This window comes from Cololabis saira, chromosome 21, assembly GCF_033807715.1.
Source record: "Cololabis saira isolate AMF1-May2022 chromosome 21, fColSai1.1, whole genome shotgun sequence".
Taxonomy (NCBI): Eukaryota; Metazoa; Chordata; class Actinopteri; order Beloniformes; family Belonidae; genus Cololabis; species Cololabis saira.
Window position 1 is genome coordinate 29,271,401 of NC_084607.1, and position 19,073 is coordinate 29,290,473.

The 19,073-nt window shown below is 43.5% G+C and overlaps 1 protein-coding gene across 2 annotated transcripts in view; it reads left to right on the forward strand.

Annotated features, from left to right (window-relative positions):
• Positions 1 to 19,073, forward strand: part of LOC133421757 (myosin-10) — an 80,460-nt gene that overhangs the window by 30,553 nt on the left and 30,834 nt on the right. The window contains exons 5-12 of one of the 2 annotated variants that reach the window (XM_061711512.1): positions 2,420 to 2,519; positions 4,221 to 4,250; positions 9,418 to 9,510; positions 11,037 to 11,100; positions 11,614 to 11,712; positions 13,577 to 13,720; positions 13,854 to 13,949; positions 18,555 to 18,673. In XM_061711512.1, the coding sequence (XP_061567496.1) occupies positions 2,420 to 2,519; positions 4,221 to 4,250; positions 9,418 to 9,510; positions 11,037 to 11,100; positions 11,614 to 11,712; positions 13,577 to 13,720; positions 13,854 to 13,949; positions 18,555 to 18,673 (745 nt within the window). The remainder of the gene's footprint in view (positions 1 to 2,419; positions 2,520 to 4,220; positions 4,251 to 9,417; positions 9,511 to 11,036; positions 11,101 to 11,613; positions 11,713 to 13,576; positions 13,721 to 13,853; positions 13,950 to 18,554; positions 18,674 to 19,073) is intronic. The other variant, XM_061711513.1, reaches the window with a different exon arrangement.

Genomic DNA, 19,073 nt, shown 5'->3' on the forward strand with positions numbered 1-19,073 from the left:
AAACTCTTAAAATGCTGAGATGAACCACAAGTTCTGGGAATAGTCTGCTCTGAACATTATCATTCAGAATCAACAGTGCAGAGAAAAGCATGTATGTGTCCAATTCGTTTATGTTTTACATGGATCAGCTCATACTCTGTTTCTGTAAACAACTGGGGCTAAATGTGCACTGTGAAAGTTATGAATGGCAGATCTTCCTTAACATTGTGGTAAAATAAGTTAAATTATATTATGTCCATATTTCCTGCAGATTGATCTGTAGGGTCCACAGTAACTAATTCAGCCTGTAAAGAGTTTGAGAAAGATAAACTTGTTTGCAAGAATGATCTTCTTTATGAGTCCGTCTTGCAGCAAACCCAAAAAAGCCCCTAACTGAGGGCACAGTTGTTTAAGCACTGTTACTGTATGCTAGAGTATGTGCATTGTTTTCCATTAGGTTTTGCATTTTTATGCAACATTCATCTTTCACAATCAGTTCCAGTGAATCCAGAACAGTTCCCAGCACAAACCCAGCCTTTATTCATTCGATATCACCTCTGATGCTGCTGCACTAACAAATGACTCTCCATCACAGACTTATATTTGCTGTAGATTGCAAAGGACCAACACTTCCCTAAGAATTTTTTAAGGCAAGCTTTTGAAAAGGTTAGAAAATTGAAGGGGGGAGTCTATATAGTTGTTTTTAGTGACTCCTTTCATTATTGGACTCACCAAACCATTTACATGTGTTTTAGGTGCAAAATGAACGTTTCTCGCTGAGATATGACCAAAAAGCGGATTTCTGTGATAACACTGTTTGACCTTCTGATTTTTTAAGGCAAGCTATTGAAAACGTCAGAAAATTGAAGGGGGGACTCTATATAGTTGTTTTTAGTGACTCCTTTCATTATTGGACTCACCAAATCTTTTCATAAACAGCATTAGTCTTGTTGACTCCAGCAGATCCCCGTGACCCTAGATAGGAACAAGCAGGTATAGATAATAGATGGATATTTGTGGCTGCACTTTAAATTTAATTTCTAGTTGTATTTATGCAATAGATATGCTTTATTATTTAAAGGAGCATGAGGCTCCTTTTAAGAAATGAGACTCTCTAGCGCCACCCTTCACCACGACGGCCGTCGGGGGTACTGCAGCCAACAGCGAAGCCGGCACGGGAGAACGGGGAGAACGCACATGCAGCGTCGTGTGACGTCACATCCGCAGGACAGCGCGAGAAATTCGGCCCCAGAATTGCAGCACATTTTGCAGCACACAGCCTGTTCAAGGCAACGGAGAGATACACTAGAGGGCTCATTCTTTTTGGTTTGGAACGCTTCATCTGACATTATTACTAGAAAACTTAAAACGTATACACATTTTTTTCATAAATCCTGCCTCAATCCTGCCTCAAGCTCCTTTAAGAATGTTTAGTTTGTTTATTTAAAAAGTGTAAATGAAAAATAACGCTGGTCTCTGATCAGTACTACCTACTATAGACTCCTGGACCAGAATAAGACTGAAAATGGATGGATGGAAACAACAAACATATTACCAAGTTTGAAAATGTAGATACAGTCTCTCTAAAAAATGGCACCGGTCTGGAGCCCTGCCTGTTTGTGACAGTGAGGCAGTTTTAAAACCACAATTATGGTGGTTGAAAGTTCAGAGACGCTGTTAAACTCATTAAGAATAACAATTTCTGGAGAAATACAAATGAAAAATATTATTGGTTTCATGCCGTAATCGCAGCTTCTAGTTGCACAGGTCTGCAACTAATTTGACCAATCCTCCTTTGCTTGTATTCATGTAAGGAGTCACTCTGTGGATTCTAGTGCAGCATCTTAATCTACAGGGAGCAGCAGAGCTAATAACCAGCTCCACTAAAGCCACTGGTATGCAGCCCAACGTAGTGTTGCTGGCCTGCTTTTGCATTTTGCCCTTGTTTTCTGGGCTGCAGGACCTGGCTGTGGGATATGTGGATGGCCCTGCCTGAACACAGCTATCATTAGATACAGCCCGAAAGCGGGGCCTGGAAACTTGGGAGACTTGCCCACCAGACCACAGCATTCTCTGGTGAACTCACCAACAAACAACTGGATAGATGTAACGAACGACAACAAATATACCAGCTGTCGTTCACCCCCTCCATCTTTTGTCTCTATTCTTGGTGTTATTGGACGTTCTCCAATCACTTTCCACCGCAATGGTAATGAGTAAGAGTTACTTTGGTTATGGTTTTACAGAGTTTTGTCTTTATCCTGTTAAACTGTAGTCAGCTTACATGTATTATGTCTTGTAATGTGGCTATGCCTCCCCACTAAAAAACGTGTGACTCAAATCAGGAACAAAGGCTTTTATTTCCCTCTGACTCATCTTTTATTGGTCTTTTTTATTTTTCCACACTGCTTAAGTTACTGTCTAAATGCTTTGTTTGCAGAGGTGAATCAGGAGCTGGGAAGACTGAGAATACGAAGAAGGTCATTCAGTACCTGGCCCATGTTGCCTCGTCACACAAAGGACGCAAAGACCACATTCCTGTGAGCCCCACTGCTTGGATTTCTCCTTGTCTGTCTCTTTACAGCCCCAGACCTCCGGGCTTCTCTTCACCTCTCCTCTCCTTCCTTCAAAGGGGCAGATTTACAAAATCCGGGAAAATTAGAATGGGTTGCAAAAATAAAAATAGCAGCGATGAGAATGTCCAGCTCTGTGGGTGAGGTTCCCAACACTGATCCACAATCACAGGGCAGTAATGACCAGAGCAGCGTACCAGCACGGCTTACACTCGTAAACCAGCAGAACTGTTTTAATCAGCGGCCTGCGTTTCAACAAAGAAGCATGCATTTCTCTTCGTGTCGTGTGCCGCAGAAGCAGGAAACTAATTACCTCCTTCATGGGTCGTTCACTTTTATTCTTGACTATATTGAAATGATTTATTTTTTTATTTGTTTTAATGGCTCAGGAAGACTATACAGGACACATGTGAAGAAGAATCATTAAAGCCTCACATCTGGCCGAATAACAGAAATGAGAAAAACCTTTTGTTTTTCCTACCAGTGAGCCATTAGTGCAATCCATTATCCGCCGGTGGAATATCATAAACAGCTTATGCACCAGAAAATAAAGCCTTATGAATAAGTACAACTGCAATACGCCACTTCCCCTTTGGCTTTTGGTAGAATTATGTTCATCTGCCCACAGGGGAAATGTGGGCAGTGATATCCCTGCTGAAAACAAAGCAAAACCAACAAAAAAGAATCAAGAATAGCTGCAGAAAACCTTTGTGGCAGCAAATACTGAGTAAAAAAAGTTAGAGATTCCTGATCATCCTGAATTTCCTCTTTAGTTTGACAATTTCTTCAGGCTTTCTTTGAGAATTTTCATGAATGGAGAGTCTCCTCTCTCTGCTCCCAGCGGTTTTACTTGGCATGTGTGCATCCTCCGCGCAGCATCTGCCAGTCACCACAAGTGCAAGATGTAAAAAGTGACGTCAGTTGATACAATTATCAGTCAATTGCAAGTGCAAAGCTTAATAAATCACTCTAGTGATTTGTTTTTAATAATCTCCTGGAATTTTGTTCATTTAAAGGAACACGTGCAAACAGGACCAGGTTAAAAAAATAAGAAAATAAAAATGCTTATATCCAAGCCTTTCCGTTCTTACCACCAAAACTAATATGCAGTAGGTACGTAGGAATTGTAAATCTGCCCCTAAACATCTTCCTATTTGATCTATCTTTTGTTCATTAATCCTTTTTCCCACCTTAAATGGAAAACTGAATGTTTTTATTGCTATTTTGATAACATTTTCATATTATTATTATTATACCCGACCATGAGAAGACTGATACCACTCTCATGAGATTAAATTACCTTAATTGAAATGAGCAGTCAATTAGTTTAGTGTTGTAATTTAACAACACTCTTTGCATCGATGGATTCTGGCTATAACTTCATATTTAAACATGAAAGTTGTGTCAATCTTCTCATGTAACTCCCAGCTGAAAGTAAAGAAGCTTCAGGTGTTGAAGTTAAACCTGAAAGACCAAGCTAGGTTGATAATAATTGTCATAGAAAATGTTTTGTATTAATCAACACCTAGTCTAACCCGTGTTGACGTAGCCTGGCTGGACACTGATGCTCCATGCACTGCAGGGCTTCTCCTTTTAGACACTTGTGCTTGTGTTTGACATATGCGCTTCAGGTTTTAACCCTTCAATTTGTTTATCCATAACAAACAGCCTGAATCTCCCAAAGCATTCAAGCTCCAGGCAAGTGTACCTCCCTCTTCCTCTAAAGAAACTGTGTTGTCCATTTTGATGTTGTGCGTTTGCATGTCCCTCGCTCTAAACCTATGCAGCTTCCATAACATGATGACAGACTAATCTGAGCGTCTTTCTTTATGAAGTATTTGTTTTTGCTGGCTCAATCGTCTCACAGGATTATTTAAAACCCGGTGAATCTGCCATTAAACCAGCAGGCTCTTGGTAATAAAGCCCTTTGTTTTATCAGATGATTCGGGTTTATTAGAGCAGTCAAAGATTGAGACATTTTATTAAAAACACATGTCAGTCAAAACCCTGCTATGAAAACTGTTCATTGAGTTGTAATGGAGCCTGCAGCTTTAGTTTTCCGCTATGTGCAGATCAGATCACATCTTTCCTCAGGTTTGATATTTCTCATCATTGGCAAGTGAACATTTTTCACACATCAAGGTTTAAAAACCAAATATTTGACATAGTTATGCATGTTTTGTGTTCCAAAAACATTTCCAATGCATGTTTATGTTGTTGCTGAAGAGCATTCCAACTGATTTTGTTGTCTTATTTTTTTTTATCACATATTACCTTAGGTAAAGCCAACCAACTTCTTCTGACACTTTTCCATCTTGTGATCTCTACAAACCTAATCTGCCCAAATCCGTGTCCAAATATTTTCCTGTCAGCTGTAAATCTAATAACTATACACACACATGGAGTCTTATGGATCTTATAACCTGAAACTTTGAGTAAATGCCAGTTTGATACGCTTTGTTTCAGTAGCTGAGAGTGAAAAGCTGTAGCTCAGTAACTCAGGGCTCTTTGAACCAGAGTGCAGCATCCACGCCGACCTCCTTAATGCTGCTTTCCTTCTGCGTTGCATTACAGCTGCCTCTGGCACAGGCCAGAGGAATGCAGGGCCTGGGAGCGAGGGAAAACAAAGATATAGTGCAGGAGAGGTGATTGGAAGAAGGTGAAAAGGACAAAAAAAGAAGTGGAGAAGGCTTGAAGCCCATAAACAGCATTAGGCTATGCCATTTTTTCTCTGACACTTTACGTGATTTACTTTGGTGTTACAGTACAACCAGTACTCGAGTTGTAAAAAAAGATCAGGGGGGATGGTGGATTTTATCATATGGGGACAGATAATTTGTGCTGATTACAAATAATATAATATATTACAAATAATAGCAGTGACCAAAACACCTGCAGAAATACTGCAGGAATGACATAGCAGCAGTTAAATGCAGCCTTCTGTAAGCTTTAAATATCCACTGGGCTTACATCAAATACATCAAAACACAACAATAAAAAACACTTTTCTGAACTTATCAATATGCCTCTGTCCTTAAAAGGATACGTAAAATGGATCACTGCAAAAACTCAAAATCTTAACAAGAATATTTGTCTTATTTCTAGTTAAAATGTCTCATTTTAGTAAAAAAAATCTCATTACACTTAAAACAAGACTCATCACTGGAAAAAACAACAATTTTCACCTTTTTTTAAGTAGATTTTCACTTGAAATAAGTAGAAAAATCTGCCAGTGGAACAAGATTTTTTTTGCTTGTAATGAGAAGATAAATCTTGTCCCACTGGCAGATTTTCCTACTTATTTCAAGTGAAAATTTACTTAAAACAGGTGAAAATTGTCAAATAAGTTATTTTTCTGGTATTATTTTTCTGGTGATGACTCTAAATGTTGAAATAGCAGTAAAACCACATTCATTGATGAAATGACATAAGGGATGAAAAGGCGGGATGGCAGTTTTACAGGGGGGATGATTTGGACCGTTTTTATTTCAGGGGGGGATGCCATCTCCCCTCATCCCCCCTCATCCCCTCTCAACTCCAGTACAACAGCTCCCTTTTCAGCCATGTCTCCACACCTCCACTCAGAGCAGCTGGTTTTAGTGGGAGGAGTCAGGTGGAGACACTTGGCTCAAGGTCAACTCAGTACCCATGATATGTGTCATTATAATAACCAAAAGCATTAGTAACCAGCCTGTGAGCTCACACTGGGACACACAAGGCACTTGCTTACTGGCGGTCTGTAACATTTACATAAACATATGCCACCATGTTTTATTTAGTTCCTCTTCAGCTCAGCCATAGTCAGCAACTCAAAACTTCTCTACGTGTAGTTTATGTGTCCTTGTTGAACACACTTATCAAACACTCCAGTTGCTGGAGTAGTTAGTGAGGGAACTTTTGGTTATTCTTCCTTTAGCAGTAATGACTTCAGTCAGGCATTTCTGCAGCACATTCAGGATTATTTTATATCACAGAGCTTCCTCAGCTCAGTCACGTTTGTGTGGTGTCTGCTGTGCAGCTCTCCTGATGTTTTTGCTTTCTCTGCCCTTCTGTGATAGATTTACTTTGACACTTGGGGTCATTGTCCTGCTGCATCACTGGACTTGCATCAGCAGTCCTTCTGCTGGCCGACGGCCACCCTGACTTTATTGTGCAGGATATTTGGGCAAATTTGGGAATTCGTTTTCTCTTCAATGTAGGCAATTTGTCCTAGTAGTGCTGCAGTGCAGAGCAGCAGCTCCTTCTGTCGGGTTCCACCACAGACACCCTGCCTGTTCAGTGATTTATATGGTAGACTCGTGCCTGAGGTTTTAGGAGGAGCAGGCAAAGTACCAAACTGTCTCTATTAACATGTGAACCTGTTATACGTTCACAAAAACATAAGTTGAGCAGATAAACAAGCGGTTGGTTCTGACCGGTTGACCCACGTGATCAGGGACATCTGAGGGAAAACTGTGGATATTTTATTTGATACTATTTATCCCAATTTTTTATAAACAGGCTCTTTTTTGTTTTGTTTTACAAACTCAGGAACCTTTTTTTTTTTAATCTGTAACCTGTGAAAGAGAATTTCTGGTTTCATTAACTCACAGATCTTCAAAGGAAACCTGAGAAGTTCTGGGTTTTTACTCAGGTTCTTTACCTTTATAGATTTTACAGTTTGTAACAGTGGAATAATGGATGCCTTAACTCTTTGGCTTTTTAACTCTTTCCAGTCTTATGCAGATTAACCACTCTTGATTGTATGTCTTTGGATATCTATATCTATATTATCTATTACATGAGCATGTTTTGGTCTGAGTGCCTTTTATCAATCAAATAGACTCTAAACTAACCTCTTGATTGCACTCCAGGCGTGCAAACTGCTGATACCAATGACATTTCATTTAATTGATTTGTCTTTTGCTTGACCCACTTTTTGTCCACCGTTGTGGATGTTTGATGTGTTCAATAAGGAAAAGGTTTGCATCTTATCAGCTTAAGTAGACGGTCTATTATTGTGGGTTAGATACAGACACATACTGATGAGAATTTGCTGTTAATAGCAAAGCAAAAGAGTTTAGACTTCACCCTTATGGGGGTATGGATGATGGAGGTGAAGATGAGGAGGCTGAACAGTTCTGTACAGATCTGAAGTGACAGCACCCTACAAACCTGAAGGGCTCTTTAAATTACATATATGTCAGCAAACCTTGACAACCCCAAACAAAGGGATGATGTTGTGTTATGACGGAGTTCAGACACCCAAATATATCCTGCAAATATGCTGCATAGAAAGGAACTAACCTTGGTAACTGAGTCTGTGAGAAAGTCAAAGGGGAAAGCTATGTGTGCAGGCAGGTTTGCACTGCTCTCTGTCTTTGACAGCCTGCGATAAAAGGAAGTAAAAAACAGGAAGAATGAGTTCATTCTCCAAGTTGGGAGATGATGCTCCTCTTCATTTAAGAATAAACACGTTTAGATAAAGTACACATAAAAACAAGGATGGTTGTTAGTAATCTTTTTATTAATAATGCTGCCCACTGTATTTCCATGGGTGGCCCATGGAGTATCTTTGTATTTAGAGATGTAATACAGGACTGTCTCAGAAAATTAGAATATTGTGATAAAGTTCTTTATTTTCTGTAATGCAATTAAAAAAACAAAAATGTCATACATTCTGGATTCATTACAAATCAACTGAAATATTGCAAGCCTTTTATTATTTTAATATTGCTGATTATGGCTTACAGTTTAAGATTAAGATTCCCAGAATATTCTAATTTTTTGAGATAGGATATTTGAGTTTTCTTAAGCTGTAAGCCATGATCAGCAATATTAAAATAATAAAAGGCTTGCAATATTTCAGTTGATTTTTAATGAATCCAGAATGTATGACATGTTTGCATTACAGAAAATGAAGGACTTTATCACAATATTCAAATTTTCTGAGACAGTCCTGTATAGCTCAACATCCATCATTTTTAAAATAAATAAAAAACTGTGGTATCTACATCTGGAACATGATCAGACATTGACACTTTTTCTTTTGTAATAGAAAGTTATTTTTTTATTTACTCAATAGGGTCACTTGAGATAGATGCAAAAAAAAGAGTAGAGGTCGTGCAACAAGGTTTGATGGCTGGGAGCTGCACGGTGGGCGTTGCACTTATGTGGCCTGGGCCTTCACCGTCATGGTACTGAGCACACGTCTCACTCTATATCACAATTATTTTCTGGTATTCTGTTGAACAACAGATTCAAAGAAGAAAAAAGGAGATACCAGTTTTGTGATGACGGCCAGCAGAGTTCATGAAAACTTACTCTGTTCCCGCCGGTCAGTCTGAAGAGTATCCTCCTTCACTTAAGGACGGGATCTGATCCGCACTACGGGCTATTTCCGTACTGCCAGTGGCCTGGATAGAAGAAAGTGTGTCATGTGCTCAAGAATTTCATGTTGCAGAGGCCAGAACGCTGCATCTGCACATCGTCCCAGGGTGCTGGATTCTGCAGGAAGGCACCAGGCCACCATGTGGATTCACCTTTTGGGGATGTTATATGGGGTATATTATCAGAACCAGAGGAATGTTCTTACTCACCAGTCCAAACTAAACACACCTATAAGACATGTGGCAAAACACATTCACTTCGGTCCTTTTGTGGTTTCACAAGATTTACCGAACTCTTCAGAAGTCTTGACCCCTTTAAATTGTTGAATCACATAGCCAACTGAAAGATTGATATAGCATATTGAGTTTACTGTAAATGATTTTGCCTTGTTGGCTTGTGCATGTCTTGGAAAAAACGGTGGAATGTGAAAATAGTGTTTTCCATGTGTGTTACCTGGAATTAGAAACATCCCCTTACCTCTCCATCTTTCTTACAGGGCGAGTTGGAACGCCAGCTCCTGCAAGCCAACCCCATTCTTGAGTCATTTGGCAACGCCAAGACAGTGAAGAATGATAACTCGTCTCGCTTTGTGAGTGACCATACTTTCTTTAAAGGATCATTCTCTTAATCAAACATTGGCCCAAATACTATCCACAAGGGACATTGATTTATTTTGACTTCACACTAGGTATGCATCTGGCATACCTAGTTTATATAAACAAGTAGTCATAATCCTGACCCAATCTGTACTACACAATGTAGTATTTGTTAGTAGGCAAGGTTTGTTTGGACTGTAGTTATAAAATGTGTTCAGTTTATATTTTCAAGTTATCAAGGTTAGAGCTTCAGAGTAAAAATCTTTGATTGGGGAAGCTTTGTCCTGCAGTGTTTTACTTTTAAATCATTGTTTTTGCATTTGTGTTTAGCATGAGTTAAACTCACTTAGATTAAGTTATAAAGAATCTGAACTCTGGTTAAACAAAATCATGACCTATTATGAAAAACTTAATATAAGGTGAAATTGGAGCTGCGTCATTCTAGCAAACTTTTGTATCTCATAGAGACATTTTATTTATTTGTTTAAACTTCTCCTATAGTTTTACTAATTGATGTCTGTCTCAGTTTGGTAGCCAGCAGCTAGACGTTACTGCTCCCTTCAAAGAAATAGTTTGGCACTTAACTCCTGCAGCATGTCATTTTGTATTGATCATTAATGGGTAGTAAATTAAAATGACCTTTTAATTTGTAAACTTCTGCCAAACAGATGTAACAAAGTCTGTTCAACAGGCAGATTTAGATACGTTAAAACCTTGCTTTGGGGCTATATTTCCTTATTTAACCTTTAAAGTTGCTCTGTTCATGGGCCTTTTTAGCATATGCTTCTTATAAATTAGACTAATCCAAATAAGAGACCATGCTTTTGATGTTATCTTTGATCACATTTTAATCACAATAATTCATTCTCAAAGCATTTAAGATGTCTCTGTGACTGAATAAACCATGTGGTTAATGTTAAGCACCATGATCATCAGGCCCTCATGAATCACTGCTGCTCCAGAAGGGAAGTGGACACGACCAGCACACAGATGGGCACTTGTGTTACCACACACTTGCACACATTCACTGCCAGGAAACCGCAGACATGCCTCAAATTCTTTCTGACCTGTTAACCTGGCACTTCCTAATATAGACATGTTGTTCCTCCCTGCATTTCTGTCATCTGCAAGAACCCACAAGGTGGTATGTAAAATGCAGCTGAGCCCAAATGGAGGATAAAAAAAGATGACAGTTGCAAATGCATATTCACATGCATACATGGGTGTGACTTTGGCTTGAAAGTGGGGGGAGGGGGTGCACAGGATGGAGAGTCGGGCTTCTCTGGAAGAGGAACAAAGTGACTTAATGCATTTTTACGCAGTTTTGTTGTTTTTGTGTCACTATAGTGACAGAAAAACAACAAAATAATTAACCATGACATAATCATACAGGTGCCAAAGAGCATGGTTCAAGCAGGATTTTGAAAAGTCCCCAGTGGAAATTACTCCTGTGCACGCACATGCACAAAGGTGAAGGTATCAGGTTGTTTTTAATCTGTTTTCATGTTGTGTTTTGCAGGGGAAGTTCATCAGAGTCAACTTTGACGTGACAGGATACATTGTCGGAGCCAATATTGAAACCTGTATCCTCATAATCAGGTCATTCAAAACAGCAGGGGTGATGCATCAGTCTTTAATACACATCAAAGAGAGATAAAAAGAGAATACGGAGTTTAGAGAGCAGAGGGGTGGTTGGACAACTCACCACAGCTTGAGCTTCACCACAAGAATTTCATTCCCGTTCTGCATGTTCAGCTAGAGGGCACCGAGCTGTAAAGAAACAAAGCTCTCTTTGTTAATACTCATTTGTATTCTAGTTGTTATTTCTAAAACATTTTTATTATTTTATCTGGTGAGGAAAAGATTAGGAAACATTTCCATGATGGAATTACATTGTCGAAACGCGAATTGTAATAGCGCAGATTGAATTTCCACCAATTTGTAGGGTTCTATGGGCATCTCCACTTTGGCTTCAGCAAACCTAAAATACATTTTGTGTTTGTCTTGATTTGGCACCTATGTTTACTTTTTTCAATACAGATTTTTTTTAAATTAATTCTGCCACTTCCTTGTCAGTCCTTAACCTTTGTTCTCAGATCTCCTGGAGAAGTCGAGGGCCATCAGACAGGCCAAAGATGAGAGGACTTTCCATGTTTTCTACCGGCTGCTGGCGGGAGCGGGAGAGCATCTTCGGAGTGAGTGCCTGGACACGCTACACACATCAGTCAGGATCAATAAAAATATCAAGGCCATGACAGCGAGAGTTCATTTGTGAGCTAATTTGTTTCAGGCAGAGAACAGAGCTTCAGAGCGCCGGCTGGATCAGAATCAGTGCAACAAATCTTTCTGTGTGGTTTGCTTTTAATTGACCTCATTATGACATTGTTTCAGCATGATGCAGAATAAATTCAGACACAAGTCCTCGCTGCAGCAGGTCCACACTACAGCATATTTATTCTTTAAACTAGAGGCTATTAAAGGTGATGTAATCCCTAATTGTTCCAAGTAAACAGTAAAGGTAAACTGTAAATGCTTTAAAAAAAAATGGCTCTTAAACTGTTTCAACCTTCCCCTCTTTCAGGGAAACACATTTTCAGAGCTGGCAACCCAAAAAGGTTGTTATATTTAATTTAATTAAATATAATTGTAATTTAATTACAAAAAACAACCAGTTTTTATGATATTTTGCTAAATTCAATTCAATTTCAACTCAGTTTTATTTATTATTTATTGTATTACAGTTTCTACTGTTAATTCTTCAGGAGTGAGAAATTCCATCACAGCAGCTCTGTCAAAGACAATCTGCTGTCCTATTTCTGACCAGAAATGTAACAAATGAGCATGCCATTGCGTTTGCTAAGTTGAGATGGAGAGCGTTGAGGGCGTGAGGTGTGCAGCTCTGACTGTACCGTCCAGGTACTTGCAGCTCACTTCACCACCACAGTGTTCTCAGTGTGAACGCACTTATTTATTTTTTTTATTTTTTATTTTTATTTTTTAAGATTTTTTTGGGCTCTAGAGGCCCTTTATTGAGATGCAGACTGGAAAGGGGTAGAGAGAGAACGGGGAAGACACGCAGCAAAGGTGCGCGGGCTGGATTCAAACCCGCGACCGCTGCAGGAGGAGGACTGTAGCCTCAGTATATGAGCCACCGCTTAACCCACTGCGCCACCGAGCAGCTCGTGAACGCACTTATTATACTCAAAATAGTAACTGTAAGTGCACAACTGGGCGGTTAGGGTTATAACCATTTGTGCCGTATCTCACCGTTTTCTGTCTGTTGATGTAGGATATAGAGCTGATGGAGAGCTCAGGCTTTATGATTAAAACATGTTCCTTTTGCTGAATGTGATTATAGAAACATTCAATTCAATTCAGTTTTATTTATATAGCATCTATTACAACAGAAGTTGGTGCTTTCCAGAGACCAGAACATGATCCCCGTGCAATTATTACATAAACAGGTAAAAAAAAACAAGTAAAAAAAGATTTAAAAAAAACTCCCTTAGTGGGAGAAAAACCTTAAGCCAAACAGTGGCAACAAAATCTCCCCTGTGGGAGGGAAGAAACCTTGAGCAGGAACAGGATTATAAGGGGGGACCCTCCTGCCGGAGGCCAGCTGGGTAGACCAGGAAAAGAGAAAACAGAAAGAAAGACAATATATATTACTATTAATAACCCAAGAGCTGGAAAACTAAGAGCTCATGTATGACTGATACATTGTTAGTTGGTGCACTGCAGGGATGACTGTATAGACAGATGTAGACAGCAGACACTATGATGATACAATAACATGACATAAAAATGATACCAATAAACTAGACTGATTAATCATTATATGTTCTTCCAAGTTAGAGGAAATAAAATAAACTTTATAATCACTCTTTTAGAATGACATAAAAACAATGTAATCTGTGCAAAACAAAATATTGAACACCGTTACTCGGTAGTGCTCAGGTCACTGTCTCACAATCGTAGTGGCTTGACAGGTTTCCCACTGCACATCGTCTTTGGTTAAAAGTTCTATATAAAGGCATTTGTATTCCTCTCCTTCTTCAGCGGACCTGCTCCTCGAGGGCTTCAACAACTACCGTTTCTTGTCAAACGGCAACATTCCCATCCCAGGCCAGCAGGACAAGGATAATTTCCAGGAAACGATGGACGCTATGCACATCATGGGCTTCTCCCATGAAGAGATTGTCTGTGAGTACTGGTTCCAGATGTGCCGTGAAGAGGAGTACACACTCCTCTAATACTTCGTCTTCTTCTCCTGCATCCACGTTGCTTTATGGCCTCTGTGGAGGAATAAAATTAAACCTTGTCCTGTTTTTGCCAGGCATGTTGAAGGTGGTCTCCTCGGTGATGCAGTTCGGCAATGTCGTCTTTAAAAAGGAGAGAAACACGGATCAAGCCTCCATGCCTGAGAACACAGGTAGAATACATGAGACAAGAGACGTGTTTACACTGAAAACATTGTATGTGTCACGGCTCAGACAGGACAGAGAACCCAAATGCACAACACCAGGCAGGATCAGAGTCCAAGAGGCTTTAATCTTTGTCAAAAGGCAGGCAGGGGTCAAACCGGGTAGTCAGGCAGATCAGGTAAACAAAACCAAAAACGGACAGGCAAAAATCCATACCCCAAGAATCAGGCAGGCTCAAAGACAGGCAGGCAGGCAGAAACAAAACAGGATATGCAGGCTGGAAAGCGAGGCAAAAACACACGACAATCTGGCAAACAAGAAGGTGGAAATGGGCCGGTATATGAGGGGAACTGCTGATGAGGGAAACCAGGTGTGGAGCTGGGTGGGGAAGCACAGGTGAAGGGAATGAGTGGATCTCTGGCTGATTAGGGTGGCAGGATCTGGAAAAACAGGGGAGTGAGTAAAACTAAAAAACTACACTGGGAAACCATGACAGAACCCCCCCCTCAAGGGACAGATTCCAGATGTCCCAAAACCACCCACCCAGGGCGGAAGGAGGGGGTCCGGAGGAGGGCCCCGGCCAACAAACGGCCAAAGCTCCGGGGCCCGTCCTCGGTGCCGGGCAGACCGGTGAGGCAGTTCGGGGGGTCGCCCTTGGGGCGTAACAGGCGGATCCGGGGGTCGGTCTCGGGGCTTGGCATGCTGGTCAGGGGGTCGGTCTCGGGGCTTGGCATGCTGGTCAGGGGGTCGGTCTCGGGGCTTGGCAGGCGGATCCGGGGGTCGGTCTCGGGGCTTGGCAGGCGGATCCGGGGGTCGGTCTCGGGGCTTGGCAGGCGGATCCGGGGGTCGGTCTCGGGGCTTGGCAGGCGGATCCGGGGGTCGGTCTCGGGGCTTGGCAGGCGGATCCGGGGGTCGGTCTCGGGGCTTGGCAGGCGGATCCGGGGGTCGGTCTCGGGGCTTGGCAGGCGGGTCAGGGGGTCGGTCTGGGGGCTTGGCATGCTGGTCAGGGGGTCGGTCTGGGGGCTTGGCAGGCTGGTCAGGGGGTCGGTCTGGGGGCTTGGCAGGCTGGTCAGGGGGTCGGTCTGGGGGCTTGGCATGCTGGTCAGGGGGTCGGTCTGGGGGCTTGGCAGGCTGGTCAGGGGGTCGGTCTGGGGGCTTGGCAGGCTGGTCAGGGGGTCGGTCTGGGGGCTTGGCAGGCTGGTCAGGGGGTCGGTCTGGGGGCTTGACAGGCTGGTCAGGGGGTCGGTCTGGGGGCTTGGCAGGCTGGTCAGAGGGTCGGTCTGTGGGCTTGGCAGGCTGGTCAGAGGGTCGGTCTGGGGGCTTGGCAGGCTGGTCAGGGGGTCGGTCTGGGGGCTTGGCAGGCTGGTCAGGGGGTCGGTCTGGGGGCTTGGCAGGCTGGTCAGGGGGTCGGTCTGGGACTGCGGCAGGCTGGTCAGGGGGTCGGTCTGGGACTGCGGCAGGCTGGTCAGGGGGTCGGTCTGGGACTGCGGCAGGCTGGTCAGGGGGTCGGTCTGGGACTGCGGCAGGCTGGTCAGGGGGTCGGTCTGGGACTGCGGCAGGCTGGTCAGGGGGTCGGTCTGGGGGCTTGGCAGACTGGTCAGGGGGTCGGTCTGGGAGCTTGGCAGGCTGGTCAGGGGGTCGGTCTGGGGCTGTGGCAGGCTGGTCAGGGGGTCGGTTTGGGACTGCGGCAGGCTGGTCAGGGGGTCGGTCTGGGATTGCGGCAGGCTGGTCAGGGGGTCGGTCTGGGACTGCGGCAGGCTGGTCAGAGGGTCGGTCTGGGACTGCGGCAGGCTGGTCAGGGGGTCGGTCTGGGATTGCGGCAGGCTGGTCAGGGGGTCGGTCTGGGACTGCGGCAGGCTGGTCAGGGGGTCGGTCTGGGACTGCGGCAGGCTGGTCAGGGGGTCGGTCTGGGACTGTGGCAGGCTGGTCAGGGGGTCGGTCTGGGACTGTGGCAGGCTGGTCAGGGGGTCGGTCTGGGAGCTTGGCAGGCTGGTCAGGGGGTCGGTCTGGGATTGCGGCAGACTGGTCAGGGGGTCGGTCTGGGACTGCGGCAGGCTGGTCAGGGGGTCGGTCTGGGACTGCGGCAGGCTGGTCAGGGGGTCGGTCTGGGACTGCGGCAGATCCATCCAGGATCGCCTCAGGAACAAGAGCCGGGGCTGACAGGAGGTGGGGAGCCGGAGTCGGGGCAGACAGGATGCGGGGGGCCGGAACCGGGGCAGACAGGATGCGGGGGGCCGGAACCGGGGCAGACAGGATGCGGGGGGCCGGAACCGGGGCAGACAGGATGCGGGGGGCCGGAACCGGGGCAGACAGGATGCGGGGGGCCGGAACCGGGGCAGACAGGATGCGGGGGGCCGGAACCGGGGCAGACAGGATGCGGGGGGCCGGAACCGGGGCAGACAGGATGCGGGGGGCCGGAACCGGAGCAGACAGGATGCGGGGGGCCGGAACAGGAGCAGACAGGATGCGGGGGGCCGGAACAGGAGCAGACAGGATGCGGGGGGCCGGAACAGGAGCAGACAGGATGCGGGGAGCCGGAGCAGGAGCCGGAGCTGGAGCAGGAGCCGGAGCAGGAGCCGGAGCAGCAGCTGGAGCTGGAACAGGAGCCGGAGCAGGAGCTGGAGCAGGAGCCGGAGCAGGAGCTGGAGCCGGAACAAGCTGGGGCTGGCGCTGACGCCGTCGTCGTTGCCTGCCCTGAAGGCTCCTGGGCCCACCCAGAGCCAGGCGTGTTCCCCAAAAGGGGTCCCAATACTCCTCCTCCTTGGCCCAGCGCATGTTATCAGCCGATTCTCGGGGAGCAGGAACAAGCTGGGGCTGGGGCCGACGCCGTCGTTGTCTCCCCTGAGCCTGCAGGCTCCTGGGCCCACCCAGAGCCAGGCGTGTTCCCCAGAAAGGGGGAAGGGACTGGGGTGGGTCTGGGACCACCTCGGGAACAGCAACAGGCCGGAACTGGGGGCATGTCCCCGTCCCCTTCACCGTACGGTGGTAGAACTCCACTTGGTCCCCATAAAAAAAATCCCACAAATCCTCTTCCCTACGTGGTAGATCCATGTTGGCTGGGTTCAGTCTTTGGCCAGATTGTACTGTCACGGCTCAGACAGGACAGAGAACCCAAATGCACAACACCAGGCAGGATCAGAGTCCAAGAGGCTTTAATCTTTGTCAAAAGGCAGGCAGGGGTCAAACCGGGTAGTCAGGCAGATCAGGTAAACAAAACCAAAAACGGACAGGCAAAAATCCATACCCCAAGAATCAGGCAGGCTCAAAGACAGGCAGGCAGGCAGAAACAAAACAGGATATGCAGGCTGGAAAGCGAGGCAAAAACACACGACAATCTGGCAAACAAGAAGGTGGAAATGGGCCGGTATATGAGGGGAACTGCTGATGAGGGAAACCAGGTGTGGAGCTGGGTGGGGAAGCACAGGTGAAGGGAATGAGTGGATCTCTGGCTGATTAGGGTGGCAGGATCTGGAAAAACAGGGGAGTGAGTAAAACTAAAAAACTACACTGGGAAACCATGACAGTATGTTTCTCTTTCTATAGGAATGCTTGGAATATTTGGATGGTGTCAAAAAGTCAAGTCAAATGCATATCATAGTTAATATTATTGAATTAGCTGTTTCTTTGGCAGATGCAGTTAACGTGCATATTTTAAGAATTCAGTTACAGAAAGTTCTTGACCCATCCTGGGCTGCCAAGATTTGCAATATTTGGGTATATTCCCTAGATGATTAAAACATTTGGAGACATCCATTGTAATTGTAACTGTTTTATTGGATCATAAAACATGGATTCATTAAATAATGTAAATATATTGTATTAAATGTTATCTAGTAATCTGTTGAAGTTTGGGGAAATGCCTGTAAAACATATATTCAATCAATTTTCATTCTGCAAAAAAGAGCCATAAGAATAATCAGTAGAAAACGATATAGAGATCCAACAAATCCATTATTCCTTCAGTTAAAATTGTTGAAATTTCATGAATTAGTAGATTATAGTATTCTGCAAATTATGTTTAAAGCTCATAAAAAAACTTTACCAATCAACATTCAGAAAAGATTTGAAAAAAGAGAAAGCAAGTATAACTTAAAAGGAACACAGATTTTTAAAAAACCAAGATTCAGGACTAAATTGATGGAACGTTGTGTTTCTGTGAAAGGAATCAGTTTATGGAACAATCTGAATAAAGAAAACCAAGAATCCAAATCAAACATTACATTCAAAAGAACAATTAAAGCCTGTATGTTAAGTAAATATAATGAAATGTGTTAGTTAAGTTTGATTGACATACCCATAGACGGCGATCATTTTATTTATAGTTTTTTATTTACTTAGTTGTTGTTTTTTTTTTTTTTTATTTGTAATTTATGTCATTTGTGAAATTATTTCTTGGAAAAAGGGGCAGATTAGATAAGATTCTTCTTCTTTCTGCTCCCTTTTCATTCACAATTTATGAACATTTGTATTTGTATTGAATTGTTTGTTTTATTTTTTGAATGAAATAAAGAATAAAATGAAAATGAAAAAAATGAAATAGTATCTACTGGTAAAAACTATTTTTTATTTGTTGTGTTTATTCGTTACTAAATAAAGCTCTCTCCTCCTCTCAGCGGCACAGAAGCTCTGCCACCTGCTTGGGATGAACGTGATGGAGTTTACTCGGGCGATCCTGACCCCGCGGATCAAAGTGGGGCGAGACTACGTTCAGAAGGCACAGACCAAAGAACAGGTGAGGCGTCATGTCACCTCGTTGTTTGGGTTCAGATCATCTGCAGAGATTAGCTGAACCCAAATCAAGATTCAAGATTCAAGATTCTCTTTATTGTCATTGTAACAAGTGCAACGAAAAGTAGGGTGCAGGCCTTCAGTACAACAAAAAACAGAGTGCAATATTAACAATAAATATATAAAACAATATAAAAACAATATACAGACTTACAGAATGTTTGAGGCATTTATGGCTCTGACAGCGCCACGCCAGCCAAATGGTCCTGAAATTATGAAAAACACCCTCTGAAATGTTCTAAATTCACATTTATATCTTGAAATGGTTTGTTTTGTATGACAACCTGCCCAAAACCCCCGAATGACACAATCGAACAATTTTCACAAGAGGATGCTGGAATGTT